This window comes from Amblyomma americanum, chromosome 4 (genome assembly GCF_052857255.1).
Source record: "Amblyomma americanum isolate KBUSLIRL-KWMA chromosome 4, ASM5285725v1, whole genome shotgun sequence".
NCBI lineage: Eukaryota > Metazoa > Arthropoda > Arachnida > Ixodida > Ixodidae > Amblyomma > Amblyomma americanum.
Window position 1 is genome coordinate 25,563,908 of NC_135500.1, and position 20,035 is coordinate 25,583,942.

The 20,035-nt window shown below is 50.7% G+C and overlaps 1 protein-coding gene across 1 annotated transcript in view; it reads right to left on the reverse strand.

The window, feature by feature from the left end:
• LOC144127841 (uncharacterized) overlaps positions 1-19,556 on the reverse strand; it is a 480,263-nt gene extending 460,707 nt beyond the window's left edge. The window contains exon 1 of the mRNA XM_077660804.1: positions 19,232-19,556. Within this exon, the coding sequence (XP_077516930.1) occupies positions 19,232-19,476 (245 nt within the window). The 5' untranslated portion in view covers positions 19,477-19,556. The remainder of the gene's footprint in view (positions 1-19,231) is intronic.
• Positions 19,557-20,035: the final 479 nt, after the last annotated feature.

The window sequence follows — 20,035 nt, forward strand, 5'->3', positions numbered from 1 at the left end:
GCTCCCTTTGGGAAGCTTTCAAGACAAAGTTGGAATGCCTAATTTATCAGTATATACCATATAAAAGTCTTTCTGGAAAGAGCCGCCGCGACAAACCATGGATCACGCGGCAGGACATACGGCTTATCAGGAAAAAACATTGCCTTCTAGAATCATACAAAAGAAAATCGGTGCCCTGCAGTATTGCCGTCGATTCGTGCTCTTGGCAGTACACTCAAGACTGAAATTAAAGCTCTTAGGGATAGCTTTTCAAATGACTTGGGATCAAGACTGCGCAATAATACCAAGGATGTTTGTGAAACACAACGGACGTGAACCAGTTGGAATCCCGAATTTAGACCTCCATGGAGAAGTTATTACTGATGATAGTGATAAGGCATGCTGCTTTAATGCTTTCTTTTCAGTGTGCTTTTGCGCCAAGGTATATCGGAGAACTTCCGTTAACTCGTGAATCTATCACTGAAGCCATGTCTGAATTGGTTTTTCCTCACCAAGGTGTGTTAAAATTGCTTAGTGATATCAATTCATCTTCTGTCGGTGGTCCTGATCGTGTTCCTAACTTTGTTTTAAAGTCATGCGCGAATGAAATTTCTCATTACTTAGTGATCTTGTTCCGAGCATCTCATATCTCGGCGTCTCTGCCGAATGACTGGAAAAATGCTAATGTGGTACTAGTGGATAAACGTGGTTCAAAAAGCTGTGTTGTTAATTATAGACGGATTTTTTTAACCAGTGTGTGCTGTAAAACGTTGGAGCACATAATATATAGCGCAGTCATAACACACCATGACTCTCATGAGTAGTTTACAGAAGTCCAGCATGGCTTTAGTTCAGGTTTTTCCTGTACTACTGAGTTGCTTGAGTTTAGTAATGATCTGTTTTCTTCCTATGACCGTGGCCCTCAAAGAGATTGCGTGTTTCTAGATTTTAAGAAAGCCTTCGACTCCGTAACTCAATTACTATTATTGCATAAGTTAAGTTGTCTTGCCTGCACTCCACTGTCATTGATTGGCTTCATTCGTATCTTCAGGGCAGCATGCAGCGTGTTTTGATTAATGGTTCGCACTCAGATTATGTAAATGTTTCCTCAGGTGTACCACAGGGGTCTGTTGTTGGATCCGTTTTTTATGATTTATATCAGTGATATTGTTTTGGATCTTACCTGCGAAGCTCGCCTATATGCTGACGACTGTGTCGTTTACCATGTTGTGGAAAGTTCCTCTGATGCGTTAAAACTTCAGCAAAACATGGATTACATCCAGTGCTGGAGCTCAAATGGCAAATGTCTTTGAACGCTACAAAACGCCAATTTATCTCTTTCACTGGAAAGCGTTCCCTTTACAAACAAGTTATTACATATTGTTCCCTTGCAAGAAGTACTTGAATATAAGTATCTCGGTGTTTATTTTACATCTAACCTAACGTGGACGAGTCAAGTTTAGTATGTTACATCCAAAGCCTGCCGAATGCTCAATTTATAAAACGAAATTTCAATAAAGCGCATTCTAATGTCAAGTAACTCCTGTATTTCCTTACATACGAAGAATTCTTGAATATGCCTGCCCTGTATGGGACCCCCCGTTTGCTTATTTATGTGACATGCTCGAGCGCGTCCAGAATAATGCTGCGAGATTTGTGTCCAGTAATTACACCTTCTCAACTAGTGTCACGTCTCTTAAAAACCACCTTGGTTGGAGATCTTTCGCTAACCGCAGGAAACATTTGAGGTTGCAAATCATGCATAGCATTTATTTTGGAAACCTGAGCATTGACAAAGACAGGTACCTGCTTCAACCTCACCTTTATTGCGAAGCAATACTACTTTAGGTCGCACTTCAGCCAGTTCCGTAGCGAGGCGGTGGTAGGCACCATTGACCTTTAGCGTGACCTCGCTGCGGGACGTCACACCACGTGACCTAGAGTGACGTCACACCAGCTGTGTAAAAACGGGGCCCCATCTCACGCCGTCGGGAGGCGAGGCGGTAGCCACCAACGGCGGCCTAACTCCCGCTCTTCTCACCAGGGGCGCTACGGTCGGTGTGACGTCACACCAGCTGTGTAAAAACGGGGCCCCATCTCACGCCGTCGCGAGGGGAGGCGGTAGCCACCAACGGCGGCCTAACTCCCGCTCCTCTCACCAGGGGCGCTACGGTCAGAGTGACGTCACACCAGCTGTATAAAACAGCTCCGCTCCTCTCGCCAAGGCAGTCATACAGCCAGATGTTACGATGGTGCCTACGAACAAGGCAGCTCGGCAGAATGCAAAGAGGAAGCATCAGCGAGCTACGGAGACGGAAGAAGAACGAGAAGCTTCGCAATCACCAGGCTTAACCAAGCTAAGCCACGGCCGTTTTTTTCTAGACGACTTGATCATCAGTGGAAGATCCGAGAGATTCAATGTAGGACAGATATTTACAAATCCTCGTGATTTCCACGGACGATCAATGAGTGGAACAGGCTGCCAGCCGGCGTCACTGAGTGTTGCACGGAAGGTCAATTCCGCGCATTCTTAATCTGATGTGTGACGTGGCGCGCAATTCTCTTGCGCGTGTCTTTTCAGTTCATTATTGTCATTGTTTTTATGGAGCCGGTTGTTCTCCTTGAGTGCATGCTTTTCCTCATCTATTATTAGTTGTATTTTGCATTTTTCGTAGTTGCATTTTTGTAGTAGTATTTGTATTGCGTTTTTGTTATCCTGTGTACTTTCGGCCAAACGAGCAAAAGTTATTGTCCCCCCCCCCCCCCCGCTGCAATAATGCCTTCGGGCGCTGCAGGTAACTGTAATAAATAGATAAAATTACTATGTGCCGCAACGTCTGGTGCGCCCCAAGGCTCTGTTCTGGGCCCTCTCCTCTATTTATATTGACGACATTCAAATTAAAATTGGAACTATTTGCTGATGACTGCGTTCTGTTTCGTGTAATACGATACTCTAACGATAGTTCCGTCATTGAGACTAATAATGATAACGTGTTAAATTGATGCCAGCGATGACTTCTGTTTCTTAGCCCATCTAAGTGTGAAGTTATGTCCATCTCAAGTTAATCTATCCCGTGTAAAATTTTATATTACAAGATTAATGAAGTTTCACTGGAAAACGTGCCGTCTTATATATATCTTAGCGTATATATATCTTCGCGTAGTAACCTATCCTGGTGCATGCACTTAGATAATATGACAAATAAGGTGAACAGCGCTCTTTTTCGCATACGCAGGAACTTCTCTCAGGCTCCATTTTATGTGAAGTTACTTTTGCATAAAACAATAACATTGCCGAAGCTTGAATATGCAATTGCCATGACCCCACACATGATTTTCATCGATGTTGTATGATCAGTTCAAAATTCTTCAGTTCGATTCATTTTTTTTCCAATTATTCTCGTACATGCAACGTTTTTTAATGGAATACCAATTTGGCCTTACTAATCTCGCAATTCGCAGAAGAATTTCACACCTCAGCCTTTTTCACATCATTTACTTTCATAACTAGACACTTAAACATGAATTTTTTTCACACCCATAACACGTATCATCACGTGTCGATCAACGCTGTAAAGTTGCCATCTCTCTGTGTAAACCGAAAGCGCTTTTAATTTCTTCTCACCAAAAACTGGCACCGAGTGGAACCACCTTCTGCCCTTCGTCGCTTGCTGTGAAGTCAGATCATTCTTCGAGACAGCCATCATCACTCATATTGTCACGTAGTGGTGACGGCAGTCAAAGCAGCGACGAAGACGGACAGAAGGTCTTCTAAAAGAAAACTGTTTATTGGGCTGACTTGCACCCAAAATGGACTGAATCACTCGGCTGCAGCGAAGCGACAAGCGTGCTCGGCGGTCGTCGAACAGAATGTCCGCCGCTGTCGGCCGTGCTGAATTTAAAGCTGATAGCGAACTTTCGAAATAAAGCGTGCGAAGTTACTAGAACATTGCGGAACAACGTAGAATCAGCTCTGCCTGGCTGCGATCAATCCAGATAAATCTAGTCGCGTCTTGCGTCGCAAACAAAGCGATAAAGTTCTGTGGCAGCAGATTTGAAGAATGAACAAACACTGCAAATGTTCGCGGCATCACTCCACTCTCAAAGAAGCATCGACCCGGTGCATTAATACAAATAATGCGACTAGTAAGAAATAAAACTGATCTTGCGAAAATAGAGTATGAAAATACAGCGTCCTTTAGCGCGCATAATACGGCTTCAGACGGACTACATCGACAACTTCTGGTCGTAAGCGGCGTCCCTGGGATGCAGTCATTGCGTCATGGATGACTTCATTATCGAGTTCACCTAGCCGACGAAAAAACTTGTACGGGCCGAAATAGCGGCGCAAAAGCTTTTCACTCAATCCACGGACGGCGGCGAATGGGCGTCCACACCCAAACCTGGTCTCTTGGCTTGTATTCCGCGTTGTGTCTTCGTAGGTTGTAGCGTCTGGCGTCGGACCGCTGCTGATCTTTGATCCGTAATCAGTTAAGCCTTCGAGCTTCTTCTGGGCGTTGAAGGTAGGCGGTAAAGTCGACGTTCTCTTCTTCTGTAATGTTGGGCAGCATGGCGTCTAGCGTGGTCGTGGCCTCCCTTCCATGGACGAGACTAAAAGGCGTCATCTGAGTCGTCTCCTGCACTGCGGTGTTTAAGGAAAAGGCGACGTAAGGCAGGATGACATCCCAGGTTTTGTGTTCGGTATCGACATACATGGCGAGCATATCGGCGATGGTTTTGTTCAGGCGCTCGGTCAGTCCGTTGGTCTGCGGATGGTATGCAGATGTCCTATGGTGGCTGGTTTGGCTCTAACGCAGGATAGGTTGCGTTAGTTCCGCCGTGAATGCTTTTCCTCTGTCAGTGATGAGCACATCGGGGGCGCCGTGTCGGAGAAGAATGCACTCCACGAAAAATTTGGCGACTTCTGCTGTTCCGTTCAGTAGGGCTTTCGCCTCGGCGTAGCGGGACAGGCAGTCGGTCGCTATGATGATCCACTTATTTCCAGAGGTTGACGTTGGAAAAGGGCCAAGCAAGTTCATGGCGATCTGCTGAAAGGGCCTTGAGGGAGTTTCAATGGGGTTCAGAAATCCTGCTGGTTGTGTGGGAGGGGTCTTTCGTCGCTGACAATATCGTGCGACATCGGCAGACAGTCGGGGCCAGTAATACTTCTCTTGAATGCGCCGGAGGGTGCGAGCAAACCCGAGATGTCCAGCGGTCGGCTCGTCGTGTGAAGTGTGTAGAACTTCTTCGCGGAGACAAGCAGGTATAACAAGGACGTAGGCTGTTTTGCTCGCTGCAAAGTTCTTCTTCACAAGGACCTCATTCTGCACACAGAAAGAAGGCAGTCCTCGCTTGAACGAAGCGGGGGTGAAGAAACCTTGCCTTCCAGGTACTCGATGAGGCGTTTTAGGTCGGGGTCCGAGCGTTTGTGCTGAGCAAAAGAGCTGGGGCTGATGGGTCGCAGGAAGGCGTCCTCATCGTCATCCGGCGGCGATGCATCTACAGGGGCTCGTGAGAGGTAATCGGCCTCAGAGTGCTTGCGTCCGGACTTGTAAACGACGGTGACGTCCAACTCCTGGAGACGCAGACTCCATCGAGCGAGTCGGCCAGAGGGTTCCTTCAAATTGGCAAGCCAGAACAGCGCGTGGTGTTCGTTGACCACCTTGAACGGTCGTTCGTATAGGTAGGGGCGGAATTTTGACGTAGCCCAGATGATGGCAAGGCACTCCTTCTCAGTTGTCGAATCGGCCTTGGAAAGGGAACGGCTAGCGTATGCGATGATTTTATCCACCAGCCCGTCGCTTTTTTCAATGTGAACGGCCCCTAGGCTCATGCTGCTTGCGTCGGTATGAAATTAAGTATCGGCGTTCTCATCAAAATGCGTGAGAATCGGTGGGTTCTGTAAACGGCGCTGAAGTTCTTTGAAGGCTTCTGCTTGCGGCGCTTCTCATTTAAATGGCACGTCTGCTTTCGTCAGTTGGGTCAGGGCTCGGCGATGCGCGAAAAAGTTTTCACAAATCATCTGTAATATGCACACAGTCCGAGAAATCTGCGCACTGCTTTCTTATCGGCCGGCGGTGGAAACTGTTCAATAAAGACGCGAATATAGTCCGAAGTAACGCAAGCAAGGCGCGCGAGCGCACACGCTGCGTTGCGTGGGTGAAAAAGGGACACAACCTGGGCCAGAGGGCGCTGAGGACGCCAGTGAACAGCGCCCTCTCCGAGCGATTCCTCCTGATTGATCGGGCAGGACGACGAGCTTCGCCACTGACTTGTGTGCGTTGCCTGGCCCGCACGTGAAGAAACGTGTTTCGCGCGCGCGCACTCGTTCTTTCTAGATCGCGCTTCGGTGCCGTTGAGAGAGGAGCTTGCTTCGCGCGCGCTATGCTCTATCCGCTCGCGCATGGACGCCGTTGTGAAAAAGCGCGCCCGCTCGAGGGTTTTCGGCACGCTGTGACACTGCTACGAAAATTTTGCGTGCGCTTTCGTGGTTTAGAGATGGAGCAGCTCGTGTGCGCGGCGTCAAGCAAACAGTCCAAAAGGGCGCTGCATTCGTCACGCCCTAGTTTTGTGCCCAGTGCGCATAACCACGTGGTGTACGAAGTGAAAACTGAAATTTAGCCTACCTTCCAACGAAGCTGCGGCACGAATGCGTTTCGCGTTTTTTTTTTCTTCGTGTCTTCATATAGTGCTAGCTCGGCTCGGTCTGCTTGCTTCCGCCGTGCGTGCTGGTGACATGCTTCTGCTACCTTTTTCTTTTCCCTTTGCGCGGTGTTTCAATGGATTTGGCGCTATGCTGCTCACCCCAGTGTCACAGATCAAATCGCGCCGCGTTTAGCTTGTGCGAAATACGAAAGCGTATTTCGCAATATAGGTGTTGTTACGTCTCGCCTACAACGCGCGGTATAGCCGGCGCGGATGCAACGGACGCCGCGGCTTCGTTCATCGCGGCCGCAACGCCTCCCGCCAAGCGCGTCCAGGCAGGTTTCAGTGCCACGTGTCGTCGTGCGTGCGTGTGTGTGTGTGTGCATGTTGGTGCCCACGCTTGTCAAAGCGCGGCAGCCGGGGAGAGGAGCTCCCCAACTGGGAGGCGAGGAGGTCTGACCGGCGCCGGCCTGGCGGACGCGCCCGTCACGTCTGGACATGTTCAAGCGTCGCCGTATCGGACGCCTCTTCCCAAGCCGTTCCTTCTTGCCCTCGACTCCGTGGGGATAAAACGCCGCTGCCCCGGACGCCGAGAGAGACTTCGATTCCTTCCTTCGAGTAACGTGGTTGCCCTGACCGGCTGCTCTTTTGCGATGCCAGAATAAACAAGTTGTTCTGTTGCCAGTCGACTCATCCTTTGCCGGGACCTTCGGATGTTTCCAGCTTCGCCCCAGGCCGCCAGGCCAACGCTACCCTTGGGGCTTGCAACCCAAATGCAACAACTGGTTGCCAGCGGTGAGATCCCGACAACGGAGGCCAGCAGCGAAGATATGCGGTCAACTGTATGCTGAGCAGCACAACGACCATCCGGGAGCAGTGCAACGAGCCCTGTGTGATGACTGGTTGCCTGCAGCGGAACGACTGCGCTGAATTCTTGGCTGCGAGGTTTGTTGAGTGCGGGACTTTCTTCTTCTGAGTTTTGCCAGGCTTTTGTTAGTGTCAGAAACAGAGCTGGTAATTGTGTTGTCGTTGCTGCCGGGTTAGTTTGCGGCAAGACAATAGTAGGCAGTAGAGAAAGCAGCATTCGGAGCAGCCATGGATTTGAAGTCGTTGCGCAAACCGAAATTGCTGGAGCTTGCAAGAGAGTTGGGTCTGGATGTCTCAGACAAACTCAGAAAACCAGAACTGCTAAGGGCTATTCTTGAGTTGGAGGCTGAGGATGACGAGCTGTCGGAATGCCTTGAGACGATTGAGGAGAGGGAACAAAAAGAAAAAGAGAAAAACGAGCGCGAACGTAAAGAACAAAAAGAGAAAGAGGAGCGCGAACGTAAAGAGCAAAAAGATAAAAGAAGAGCGCGACCGTCAACACGCTTTGGAAATGAAGCGTCTCGAGGTAGAGATGGAACGCGCTCGTAATGGAAGTCAGGCACACGGTGCAGGAGAACGGGTATCGTTCAAAATGACTGACCTGATGCGGCCGTTTAAGCTTGGAGAGGACATTGGTTTGTTCCTGGTTAACTTTGAGCGAACGTGCGAGAAGCAGGGGTTCTCTCGGGAAACGTGGCCACAGCGCTTGTTCACTTTGTTACCCGGCGAGGCGGCCGACGTAGTCGCTCGCTTGAAGAGAGAGGAGGCAGAGGATTTCGACCAAGTGAAATCGAGTCTGCTAAAAAAGTACAGGCTGTCAGCGGAGGCGTTCCGTCGGAAGTTTCGGGAAAATGAAAAAGGCAGAAATGAGTCATATACAGAGTTTGCCTACAGGCTTATGTCAAACATGCAGGAGTGGCTCAAAGAAGAGAAAGCGTTTGGTGACCACGAGAAAATTCTGCAGTGTTTCGGGCTGGAACAGTTTTATAGTCGGTTACCTGAGAACGTGCGGTACTGGGTCTTGGATAGGCCAGACATTAGTACAGTGGCTAAAGCCGGCGAGCTAGCCGAGGAGTTTGTGACGCGTCGGGCTCGCGGAGCTAAGGACGGTCAAAAGGGTGAATTTGGCTCCAAGTCTGAGAGGCCGAAGTTCACACCCATGAGAGCAAGGGGGGACACGCGTAGTGCGGATGCGAGTGAAAGCAGTCCGACCGAACGTAAGGAGACGGCGGCAGCCGAACCCGAACGCAGAAAGCGGTTCGAGGCGAGGCAAGCGCGCGTGTGTTATACGTGCCAGAAGCCGGGTCACTTTTCGGCGCAGTGTCCAGAAACAAAAAGAGAAGTCGTGTGTTTGTCATTATGTAGCACTGACGAGAACATGAAGCTTCTCGAGCCTTACATGCGAGACTTCCTCGTGAACGGGAAAGAGTGCCGAGTGCTTCGTGATACCGCAGCTACAATGGATGTAGTTCACCGCTCTTACGTAGAACCCGATATGTTCACGGGCGAGCGCGCATGGATCAAGCAAGCAGTGGAAGCTCATAGCGTGTGTCTGCCCGTAGCAAAAGTGCTTATTGAAGGACCTTTCGGAGCACTTGAGACGGAGGCCGTAGTGTCATCTAGGCTGCCCCCCCAGTACCCGTACCTTTTTTCGAACAGGTCCGATCACCTCCTGCGCGAGAAGGGGCTTTTGTTTGGTGAGGCTAGCGTTCAGGCCTTAACCAGACCGAGAGTTCGGGAGCTCGCTGCAAAGGCGGTGGTTGCGGGGCCGACGTTGTCGAACAATGAAAAAGGGTCGGAGGCGCAGCAAGCTGATATTCCGAGCACGTCAGAACTGGATAAAATTGAGCCTGTAGCATTGAAGGCACCAGGTACTGGAGAGGAAATGCCCGACAAGGGAAAGTTAGAAGAGCTTCCGGTCGAGCTTCCGGGACTAGGCTCAGTTACGAACAGGGAAGACACCGATCAGGTCATTAGTGACTTAATCATTAAAGCACCGCTGTCGGCTGAGCAGAAAACCGAACTACACAAACTCTTACAAGAGTTTCAAGGTCAGTTCTCTGAGAGGCCTGGTAGGACTTCTGTCCTTACGCATGATATAGAACTTACCTCCCCAGAGCCAGTACGATCCAAGGCGTACCGGGTGTCACCCCGCCAGCACGATATTATGGAGGCTGAGGTAAAGAAAATGCTACAGCTTGGTGTTATTGAGGCGGGTGAGAGTGATTATACCTCCCCTTTGATTTTAGTTGAGGTACCGGGCAAGGAACCTCGTCCTTGCGTCGACTACCGCAGGCTTAATTCCATCACTAAGGATCAAATTTATCCGATCCCTAACATCGAGGAGCGCCTTGAGAAAGTTAGTAGCGCTCAGTTTATTTCCACCCTAGATCTTGTCAGGGGTTATTGGCAGGTTCCACTTACAGAAGAGGCTAGTAGGTATGCGGCGTTCATTTCACCAATGGGAACATTCCGTCCTAAAGTTTTGAGTTTTGGTTTGAGGAACGCGCCATACTGCTTTTCAAGCCTCATGGACAAAGTGTTGCGGGGACAGGAAGAATTCGCTTTACCGTATTTAGACGACGCAGCGATATTCTCCGCATCCTGGTCTGAGCATATGGCACACTTGCGGGCAGTGCTAACCCGCCTGCGCGAAGCGGGCTTGACAATCAAGGCTCCCAAGTGCCAATTAGCACAGGCCGAGGTTGTCTACCTCGGTCACGTGATTGGACAGGGTCGTCGCCGCCCCTCTGAAATAAAGGTGGCCGCTGTGCGAGACTTCCCGCAACCGCGCACGAAGACCGATATTCGGTCGTTCTTAGGTGTCGCCGGCTACTATCAGAGGTACATCCCCAGGTACTCCGATATCGCGGCTCCCCTGACGGATGCTCTAAGAAAAACAGAGCCCCAAACAGTCGTCTGGAGCGAGACAAAGGAAAGAGCTTTTAGCGCCCTAAAGAGCGCCCTAACAAGCCAGCCTGTGCTACGATCGCCAGACTACACAAAAGGGTTCGTTGTTCAGGGCGATGCTAGTGAGCGAGGCATGGGCGTTGTACTGTGCCAAAGGGACAATGGAGAAGTGGAACACCCCGTCCTGTATGCTAGTCGTAAGCTGACCTGTCGTGAGCAGGCGTACAGCGCCACCGAGAAAGAGTGTGCGTGTCTCGTGTGGGCCGTTCAGAAATTGTCATGCTACCTAGCCGGCTCGAGGTTTATCATTGAGACGGATCACTGCCCTCTCCAATGGCTGCAGAACATCTCTCCCAAAAATGGCCGCCTCCTGCGCTGGAGCCTCGCTTTGCAACAATATTCCTTTGAGGTGCGTTACAAAAAGGGGAGTCTCAACGGTAACGCCGATGGCTTACGTCGAAGCCCCTAACGTAGGAATCCGCCTCAAAGTTGTTTGTTACTGATGTTTTCTTTCTGAGGTAGGATTTTTAACATATTGCTTTTGTTTAGTGTTTCAAAGTGATTATGTGCTTTCTAGTGCAATTTTCCAATTTGTGGACGCGTTCTGAGTGCTGCTTGACTATTGTAAGGAACTAGGCAGTAGTATAAAAGGGGAAAGAGCCTGGCAGAGCTTAGTGAGGGTTGTCTCGTGCTTGCTGACTGAGCGGTTGCGTTTCGGCGTAGTTCTAACGCTTGCTGGGAACGAGCACAAAAATGGCAACTCTCCCGAAGTGACTTTGCAGTGTCCTGTGTGATCCTGAACCCGAGAACGAGGCCTTCTCTGTGCGCTGCGCTCAAGCAACGTCGAGGGACGATCGGTTTCGATTACGAGCATCATCGAGCGACATCCCTCTGGACAGCGGATGCAGTCCCCTGACCATCGGGATCTCCTTCTCCCGGCGGGGCGGTCTGTTACGTCTCGCCTACAACGCGCGGTATAGCCGGCGCGGATGCAACGGACGCCGCGGCTTCGTTCATCGCGGCCGCAACGCCTCCCGCCAAGCGCGTCCAGGCAGGTTTCAGTGCCACGTGTCGTCGTGCGTGCGTGTGTGTGTGTGTGCATGTTGGTGCCCACGCTTGTCAAAGCGCGGCAGCCGGGGAGAGGAGCTCCCCAACTGGGAGGCGAGGAGGTCTGACCGGCGCCGGCCTGGCGGACGCGCCCGTCACGTCTGGACATGTTCAAGCGTCGCCGTATCGGACGCCTCTTCCCAAGCCGTTCCTTCTTGCCCTCGACTCCGTGGGGATAAAACGCCGCTGCCCCGGACGCCGAGAGAGACTTCGATTCCTTCCTTCGAGTAACGTGGTTGCCCTGACCGGCTGCTCTTTTGCGATGCCAGAATAAACAAGTTGTTCTGTTGCCAGTCGACTCATCCTTTGCCGGGACCTTCGGATGTTTCCAGCTTCGCCCCAGGCCGCCAGGCCAACGCTACCCTTGGGGCTTGCAACCCAAATGCAACAGTGTGCATTAATGAATCCCATTCTGTTGAGCTTTGAGAGTGTTAGCATGGTCGTGCGGCTGATGCGACCAATATGGTAACGCATTGCCGTTCCTACCGGTGTTGCGCTTGCTTAGCCGCTTCTGAAATATGGTCGTAATTACAGCATATGGAGTATTTACCATACGGATATCTAAAAATAATACCTGTTATTACGGAGCCCTTCAGAAACGCCTTTGCACACAATCTACGTACAGGATTGACCATTTGCGGAAAAGCGAGCGCCGCCTGTCGTGCAAACAGAGAAGCTCCGCCGGTACCTTTGGTTGGAAAGGGGCGCTCGAGCAAGCATGCGCAAGGCAGCGTTCAGCAGCTCACGTCCGCTTGTTTTGTTGTTTTAGTGTTGTTTATTGGCCGGAAACGTGTGTCAACTAACGGAAGAGTATGATGGAGGAGGAGAACATCCCATTTCCGTTTTTAGAAACAGGATGTAGCGAATTATTTTCGCGTTGTAGCCTGAAAAACGAGCATGTGTGGCAATACCTGCACTCTGCTACCTGAACGGAGCGCCGAATGACCAAGTGAAAACGTGCGTGAATGCGCGCCTATGCGCGGGCGATTGTGACAGTATAATGGGATGCACTTTCCTAATGCTCACAGACGTTTACGTTTGCGCTTCCTTGATAGGGCCGGAGTTTCTGCTAACTTAACACAACACCTTTTGCCTCAGGGCACACTTAGCTAATTATTAAAGGACCCGTTGTACTATCTCAATCCCGGCTCGTGCTGATACGGCAGAGCGTTGCTTTGCGTGCTAACGGGCCGCGGGAGCGTTAGAATGCGCGGATATACGCGAGGCTGCGCTCGGCCGTGCTCCCGCTATTCAGGAAGCACATTGTAGCATTAATGGTGAATGTTCATACTAGTATATATCATTCGGCTTTCCTGCGTCGGTGGCAAAACTCTTCTAGAACGACCGAGCAGTATGTACTCGGCAGTAAGCGCGAAATAAAGCAGCAACACCCGTTTCGAAACGTGCTGGATGTGCGCATTACTGGCCCCATCAACGGGTTCGTCTTTTGCGCCTTGTATGTCGTCGCGGCCTTTATTACGTACAAGTCTCGCTGTTGTAAAACACGTGGTTAGCTTAGATAAATCGCGTTGCAGTTACGTGGAAGTTACAGCTCACATCAGTCGTCGCACTACAGCGCAGGAATGCACGGCTGGCTCATGTTTTCCAACCAAAAACCAAACCGCCCAGAGTGGGCGCTGCCTGCGCCTTCACCACGCATGCGCAGAAACTTCTCCGCAAATGGTCAATTAGGACGTTAAACTCACAAACCGCTGGCACAACTCAGTTTTGATGCGCAACGACGGGGCACGTAACACTATTGCGCGGCCGCCCGAGGTCATGCTCAGTGTTGTTGGCGTTACAGAAAAAAAGTAACTAAATACGTTACTGGTTACGTTAAAAAAAGGAGCGCGTTACCGCCCTACGTTACCTACAAAAAAGGCAGCGCGTAATCGTTACCGTTACCGAAAAAAGTACCGTACGTTACTTTGCCGTTACTTCATGGCCATAAATGTTAAGTTTTCGTCACCTTAAGAACTTACAATAAAAATTTTATAAAGCTCACATTTCCCAAATAACAACTAGCCTAAACAACGGTTTTACGCGATATCCTGATTTAACGAGAATACTTTGCACAAATGTGCAGGAGCTTAGCAATGTTATAGTAGCCTAAAGATGCCTGTGGAGTTACATGTGTTCGATTCTAACTGTATTACATGATGAAGCGATCTTATGAATGTGGCATTAAACACAAAATGACACTCCATCATCAATTCTAACTTCACAAAAAAAACATCGCTGAACTCTAAACAAATTTAAAGTAATTCTGAAAAATGTAATGTTACAAAATGATCGGCATGCTTCCACTCTATAGAAAGTTGTGTGCGTGTGAGTGGTTTGGGAAGGGGAGGTAGGTGAAGGCAAGTGTGTGAATGCGTGTTCGTGCAGGTGTTTTGTGCTTTATGGCTATTCCGTCTTTTTTTAGTAGGGTGCGTTGTCAAGGGCAGCTGTTTTCTGCCATGCATGCAAACCCCAACACGGGTTGTGGGGAGCACCTGTGCATTTTGTTTATTTACATCACTTTAGGTGCTCTGCGCTTTTTTTTCTTAAGAGGGCGGCGTGGGTAATAACTGGAACAAAAAGTAACTAGTAACGTGACACCTCACGTTACTGAAAAATGTTAATGTAAGTACGTTACCCGTTACAGTTCCGAATTGGTAACCACTACGTTACTAATTTACCGAAAAAAGTAATGCGTTACCGGTAACGCCGTTACTTGTTACGCGTTACGGACAACAATGGTGTAGCTACAGTGTAATTTGCAGAGCCACACTGCTACTCGTGTGTACGACAGAGACACAAGGTTAGTTCACATGTGGAACCGTGTCTGCCATCTTCGCCTTCGCAGTTGTATGCGCTGCCACTTTACATGGTGTCGGCCGAGTAAGTGCACATATATTAAGTGCCCGCCAGCGCTCTCTCCTGTTGCCGCCGGTGATGGATAAGTAGTACTATTTTTAATCAATACTGCAGCGCGCGATAATGCACCAGTACTTGGCATTGAACTATTCCTGCCACCTGGGTAATTTCTGTTGACAGCACACACGTCGGTAAGCAAATGCGTCATTCCATAGAAGCCCACAAGTCAAGCAAGACGCTTCCCCACCTTTATGCAACCACGGTGCCACTTCGATCACCGCGTAAAAACTGCCCAGCAATGGACATAAACGGCGCACTGTGCAGTCGTCAGGCTGTGCTCGCATCCGCCGCGCCCGCGAGGAGACGGGCACGAGGAGCACGCGGAGGGAGAAAGCGCGCAGCATGCGAACACGGCCAGTCAGAGCGCCCCGGCGCCGTCGTGCCCTATCGACGCTTCAGAATTCCGCCGCTACGGGAGGAGCACGGCGCTGTCGTCGTGCGGCAAACTTTAGGTTGGGGTCCCTATAGTTCGACGCACTGCAGCGGCCAACGTGACCGGCGGCTGCCAGCGTGCCCCGACGGGCCCGGCGCAGCTTTGGCTCCTGCTCCAATTGCGCGCCGGCGCCACCGACCGCGTCGACACACAATGCATCGCGCGGAGCAAAATGGCGGAAGCCAGTGCGAGCGGCGCGAGTGGCGCGAGTTGCCCAAATATTGAAATTGTGCCGGATATCGTTGTGGAACGGTTTATAGAAGCCATCAAACAACACCCTTGTGTATACGACATCAAAAGGCTGGATTTCAGAGACCACCAGGGCAAAGAGAATGCTTGGCAATAGAAGGCGGAGCACCGGTCTCTCCACGGGTGAGTTGTTCCCGTGGAGAGAGCGATCTTTCGCACATATATCGAGCGCCTGCGCTTTCACCACAAGCGATGCACTAGTAACACGAGTGCAAGTTTCTGTCGCGCGGTTAACACCCTAGCCATGTTTCATTAGTAGCTGCAATGCTGTGGATGGAACGAAACGGATGAGGCGACGCAGAAAAAGGCGCGAACGGAATTCAAACTGCCGGCGTGTCGACGATCAGCGTGCAAGGAGGCGGTCGTTCTGCGCATGCTCCGAAGTCGGCGCGCGCGTCTGGGCGCATCGAAGTATAGAGGGGGTGGCGTTTCGGCCGGCGCAGCGAAACCGGCGTAGCGCGACTGACTGCGAGTGACGCGCACCCGCGCGCTGAACACATCGGGCTATAAGTGCGCCGTAACAGCTGTTTTCTGCGGGCCCGAGCGTATTCCCTTCCCTCTCTGCTAACGATGTGACCTAGAAATAGCAGCTCTTCGTAGGCAAAGTGCCACTTCTCTGCTTTCAAGTTTAGGCCAGACGACTTGATGGCGTCTAGTACTGTTCAGTCTTTTGAGGTGCTCTTCAAAGTTCGAGGCGAAGACAACGACCTCGTCTAAATATACCAAACAAACTTGCCACTTCAGACCTGCCAGCACTGTATCCATTACTCGCTGAAACATCGCTGGTGCGGAACAGCGACCAAATAGCGTCACCTTGAATTCAAACAGCCCATCCTGAGTGAGGAATGCTGTATTCTCGCGGTCTCTTTCGTCCACCTCAATTTGCCAGTAGCCGCTCTTGAGGTCCATCGACGAGAAATATTTGGCGTTGCAAAGGCGATCCAGTGTGTCGTCGATACGGGGGAGACGGTAGACGTCCTTCTTTGTTATGCTGTTCAAGCGGCGGTAATCAACGCAGAATCGAAGTGCTCTGTCTTTCTTTCTCACTAGAACAACCGGTGCCGCCCATGGGCTGTTTGAAGCCTGGGTGACGTCATCGCGAAGCATTTCTTCGACTTGGTCCCGGATGGCTTGTCGTTCTCGCGGTGACACATGGTGCGGGCTTTGAAGGAGAGGTCGTACGTGTCGGTCCGTTATAATGCGATGCTTTTCAATTGGCCCTCGTGTGCAACCTCACCTCCAGAGGTTGCTGTTTATAGTTTCCCCTACGGGGGCTGGAAGACCTTCTTAGTACCGCAGCTGCGTAGTAGCGGCGTGGCGACGCAAAGCGCGAGGTTGACGGCGATGGTGAGCGCGAAAAGCGGTCCGGTGTGTGCTCCACTCGACGCAGGTGCTCGTCGATTTCCTGCGGACGTTGGCCGAAGCGTGGTCGTGGGGCGTTAACGGCAAATCCTCGAAGACCGATACCTCGGTACGGGCAGTGACGAAGAATATGGCCGGCCTCACCGCAATGGAAGCACACCGGCCGGTTGTCGTTAGTCCTCCAGGCGTCGCATTTCCTGGGGCTTGAGCGTCGATCGTAGGCTGGGCGGGCGGGGGCAGGGAGGTGGCGTTTGGGAACAAGTGGTTCATGTTGGACAGGATGCAGGGGTTGTCGTTGGGGCTGAGGAGACCTTACTGCAGCGGCGTAGGTCATAGCCTAGGGTTCTTTGGCCGTAGGAGTGCCAAGTGCCTGTTGCACTTCTCCCGTACCACATCCATTAGGGTCGCTGCTTGTGTCTGTGGGGAGGATGGCAGTAATCGGCGTAGCTCCTCTCTAACGATTTCGCGGATAACTTCCCGCAAGCTGTCGCTGGTTGTGGCCGTCGTGTCCGATCGGATTGCACATGCAGAGGAAGGGCGATTGTACTGCCGAGCTCGGACGTCGAGGGTCTTCTCAATCGTGGAAGCTTCTTGCATGAATTCCTCGACTGTTTTTGGCTGCTGGCGGACGAGGCTGCCAAAGGGTTGTTCTTTTACGCCGCGCATTAAAAACTGAACTTTCTTTTCCTCGGTCATCTCGGGGTCGGCGCGGCGAGATAGGTGCTTCATCTCCTCGACGTAACCGCGGACGGGCTCATTGGGAAGCTGGATCCTGGACTCGAGGAGCCGTTCGGCTCTTTCTTTCCTCACGACACTGGTGAGTACCTTGAATAGTTCTCTCTTGAATAGCTCGCATGTCGTAAGAGACGACTCGTAGTTTTCGTACCACGTGCGTGCGGAGCCCTCCAATGAGAAAAGCACGTGTCCAATTTTCGCCGCATCATCCCACTTGTTGGATGACGCCACACGCTCAAATTGATCCAACCATTCTTCAGGGTCTTAGCCTAGGGTCGATTGAAAGTTGGCGGCACCCGCGGTTGCTGCAGTATGATCGGTGTCGACATCTTCGGCGAGGTTGCGGTGCTCGTAGCAGCGTCTTTTCGCTGTCTGGTGCGGTCCGGGAGGGTCCCGAACTCAGGCTCCTTTTTCTGGAGACGTCGGCTAGATCGCTGAGCTGCTGGCCCGTCCTTGGGGGCGAAGCGCTAAGGGCTGGCTTCACGACTTGAAGGGGGCGTCCGGAACATACAAGGCTACCCCGCACCTCCACCAGATGTCACGTAGTGATGATGGAAGTAGAAGTAGCGATGAAGACGGACAACAGGCCTTCTGAAAGAAAACTGTTTATTGGGCTGACTTGCACCCAAAATGGACTGAATCAATCGGCGGCAGCGAAGCGACAAGTGTGCTCGGCGGTCGTCGAATAGAATGCCCGCCGCTGTCGGCCGTGCTCAATTTAAAGCTGATAGCGAACTTTCGAGATAAAGCGTGCGAAGTTACTAGAACATTCCGGAACAACGTAGAATCAGCTCTGCCTGGCTGCGATCAATCGAGATAAATCTAGTCGCGTCTTGCATCGCCATCAAAGCGATAAAGTTGTGTGGCGGCAAATTTGAAGAATGAAAAAACACTGCAAATATTCGCGGCAATATCGAGGAAGCATCTGCGTCATGATTTTATTTTGTCCTGTGCTTTCTTGACTGTACAGTTTTTGTTGTTGCACCCACGCCTCTATAACGCCCTGTGCACCTCGAGGGTATTGTAATAACTAAAAGTAAATAAAGAAATCATTATTGCCGGCGTTAGCCTAATTACGCCGACTGCAGGACAAAGGTCTCTCCAATACCTCTCTAGATCACCCTGTCTTATGCTAGCTTCACCGCAGACACCACAAACTTCCTATCTGAACACGCCAATTGGAGATCGAGAGTGGCTCAATGTAATGTTGTCAAGCCTGCTTTCGTTTGCTGCAGCAATTCGCGTAGATTAGGCTACAGCGTAGTTTTCCGGATCGCTTTCTGATCAGTCTATATTACTGTCTTCTATAAGAATCATATCAGTGTTAGAATTCCTGTAGGTACATTAGCTGAATTTATATTTTTATTATATTGTTGTGTATATTATTGGCCATTAAAGTTACATTGCGTTCATCTGCGACTAGCGTTATTGTCGGGGAATGAGGATAATTTTGAACCAAATAATGCTTGGCAGCACTCGGCCGAGGGTGTGATGTCCTCTCTAACCACATACGCAAGCGAAATTTTGACGTAGACAACGCCTCCATGCGTGTTCGAATGATCTGCAAAATTCGATCACAAATGAGAGCGGTTCTTCAGTTCGAGCTTGTATCCTGGTAAGAGATAGGCTTCGCGCGTGGTGTCAAAGCTCATAAACTATTCCAAATAGTGTTACTAGCTCTCCTGCTGCGGTTTTGCCAACGCCGTTGATAACAGCGTTGGGCGTCAGATATTGGCTTTTTAAGCCTTCTGTGGATGCGTTCTCTGTACAGTCAGCAGTTGCGTGTAAACAAGAGGGGTCTTTCAACAATTGTGCAGCACCGCAATGGTGTAAGCGTTTAATGCGACCAAGGCCACGAAATTGAGCAGCTGAGGGTTATTGCAACCACGACTGCGGCGAGTCTACCCGGAGAACGCTGCACTACACATTATTCATTCACACGTGCATCCCTGCACCGGCTTCTCTTTTCGCTGCACACAGTAACGACGAGAGTGACGCACGTTTCTCAGCACTATGAGCACGCACCTGTCTTCAACGTCGTCCCGCTGGAGGAGCAGCGGTGCTTTCTTGCGGCGTCGCACGACGATCAATCTGCGTCGGCGGGGCTGCTCCTCTGCTTGTTCAACAGGCGAAACTGCACCAACGCGCACGCCGAGCAGGTCTACGTTGAGGGAGACGTTCTTGCGGATCACGTCGGCACCGCAGGAGCCCAGACTCGCGGCCAGCACAACGGCAGCCGCCAGAAGCAGCACGGCTCCACGGACAGCCATCAGCGCTTGTCCGCGGTCAGCTGCAGCTGCTGCCAGTTATGACGATCCAGACAACAAATGGCGCATGCTCTGCTTGGCGAAGACTTCTTCTTCCTTGTTGCTCAGGTGTCGATCATACCCGTTCTCTCCTTTTTCTTCGTCCTCTTAAAACATGGCAAATACCTATGCGGGGAGATTGGCCAAGGTTTAGTAGCATAAACAAGGAAATTTCAATAGGAGATTACGAAAACATTTTAGCACCACGCGTGAGTTTTGAAAAAAGTATCAATGAAAACAACAGAAGAATATTTAAAGTAAAATAACTGACAGCACTTTGGTGAAAAAAGAAGAGCTCGAAGAATTTTAAAATTATTAGCAAATCAACCAACCAGTTGCAATTATGTAATCATGGAGAATCCTACAAATTGAACCGAATGCATATTCTTTGGCGCTTGCACCGAACGATAATAACACTGGCAGGGGTAACGTGAGCCCTAACCTGGAGAAAGGAACCTCCAGGTAAATCTTCCTCTGAAGTGCGAACTGTGGGCAGTGGAGGAGAAAATGGTCTACAGATTCA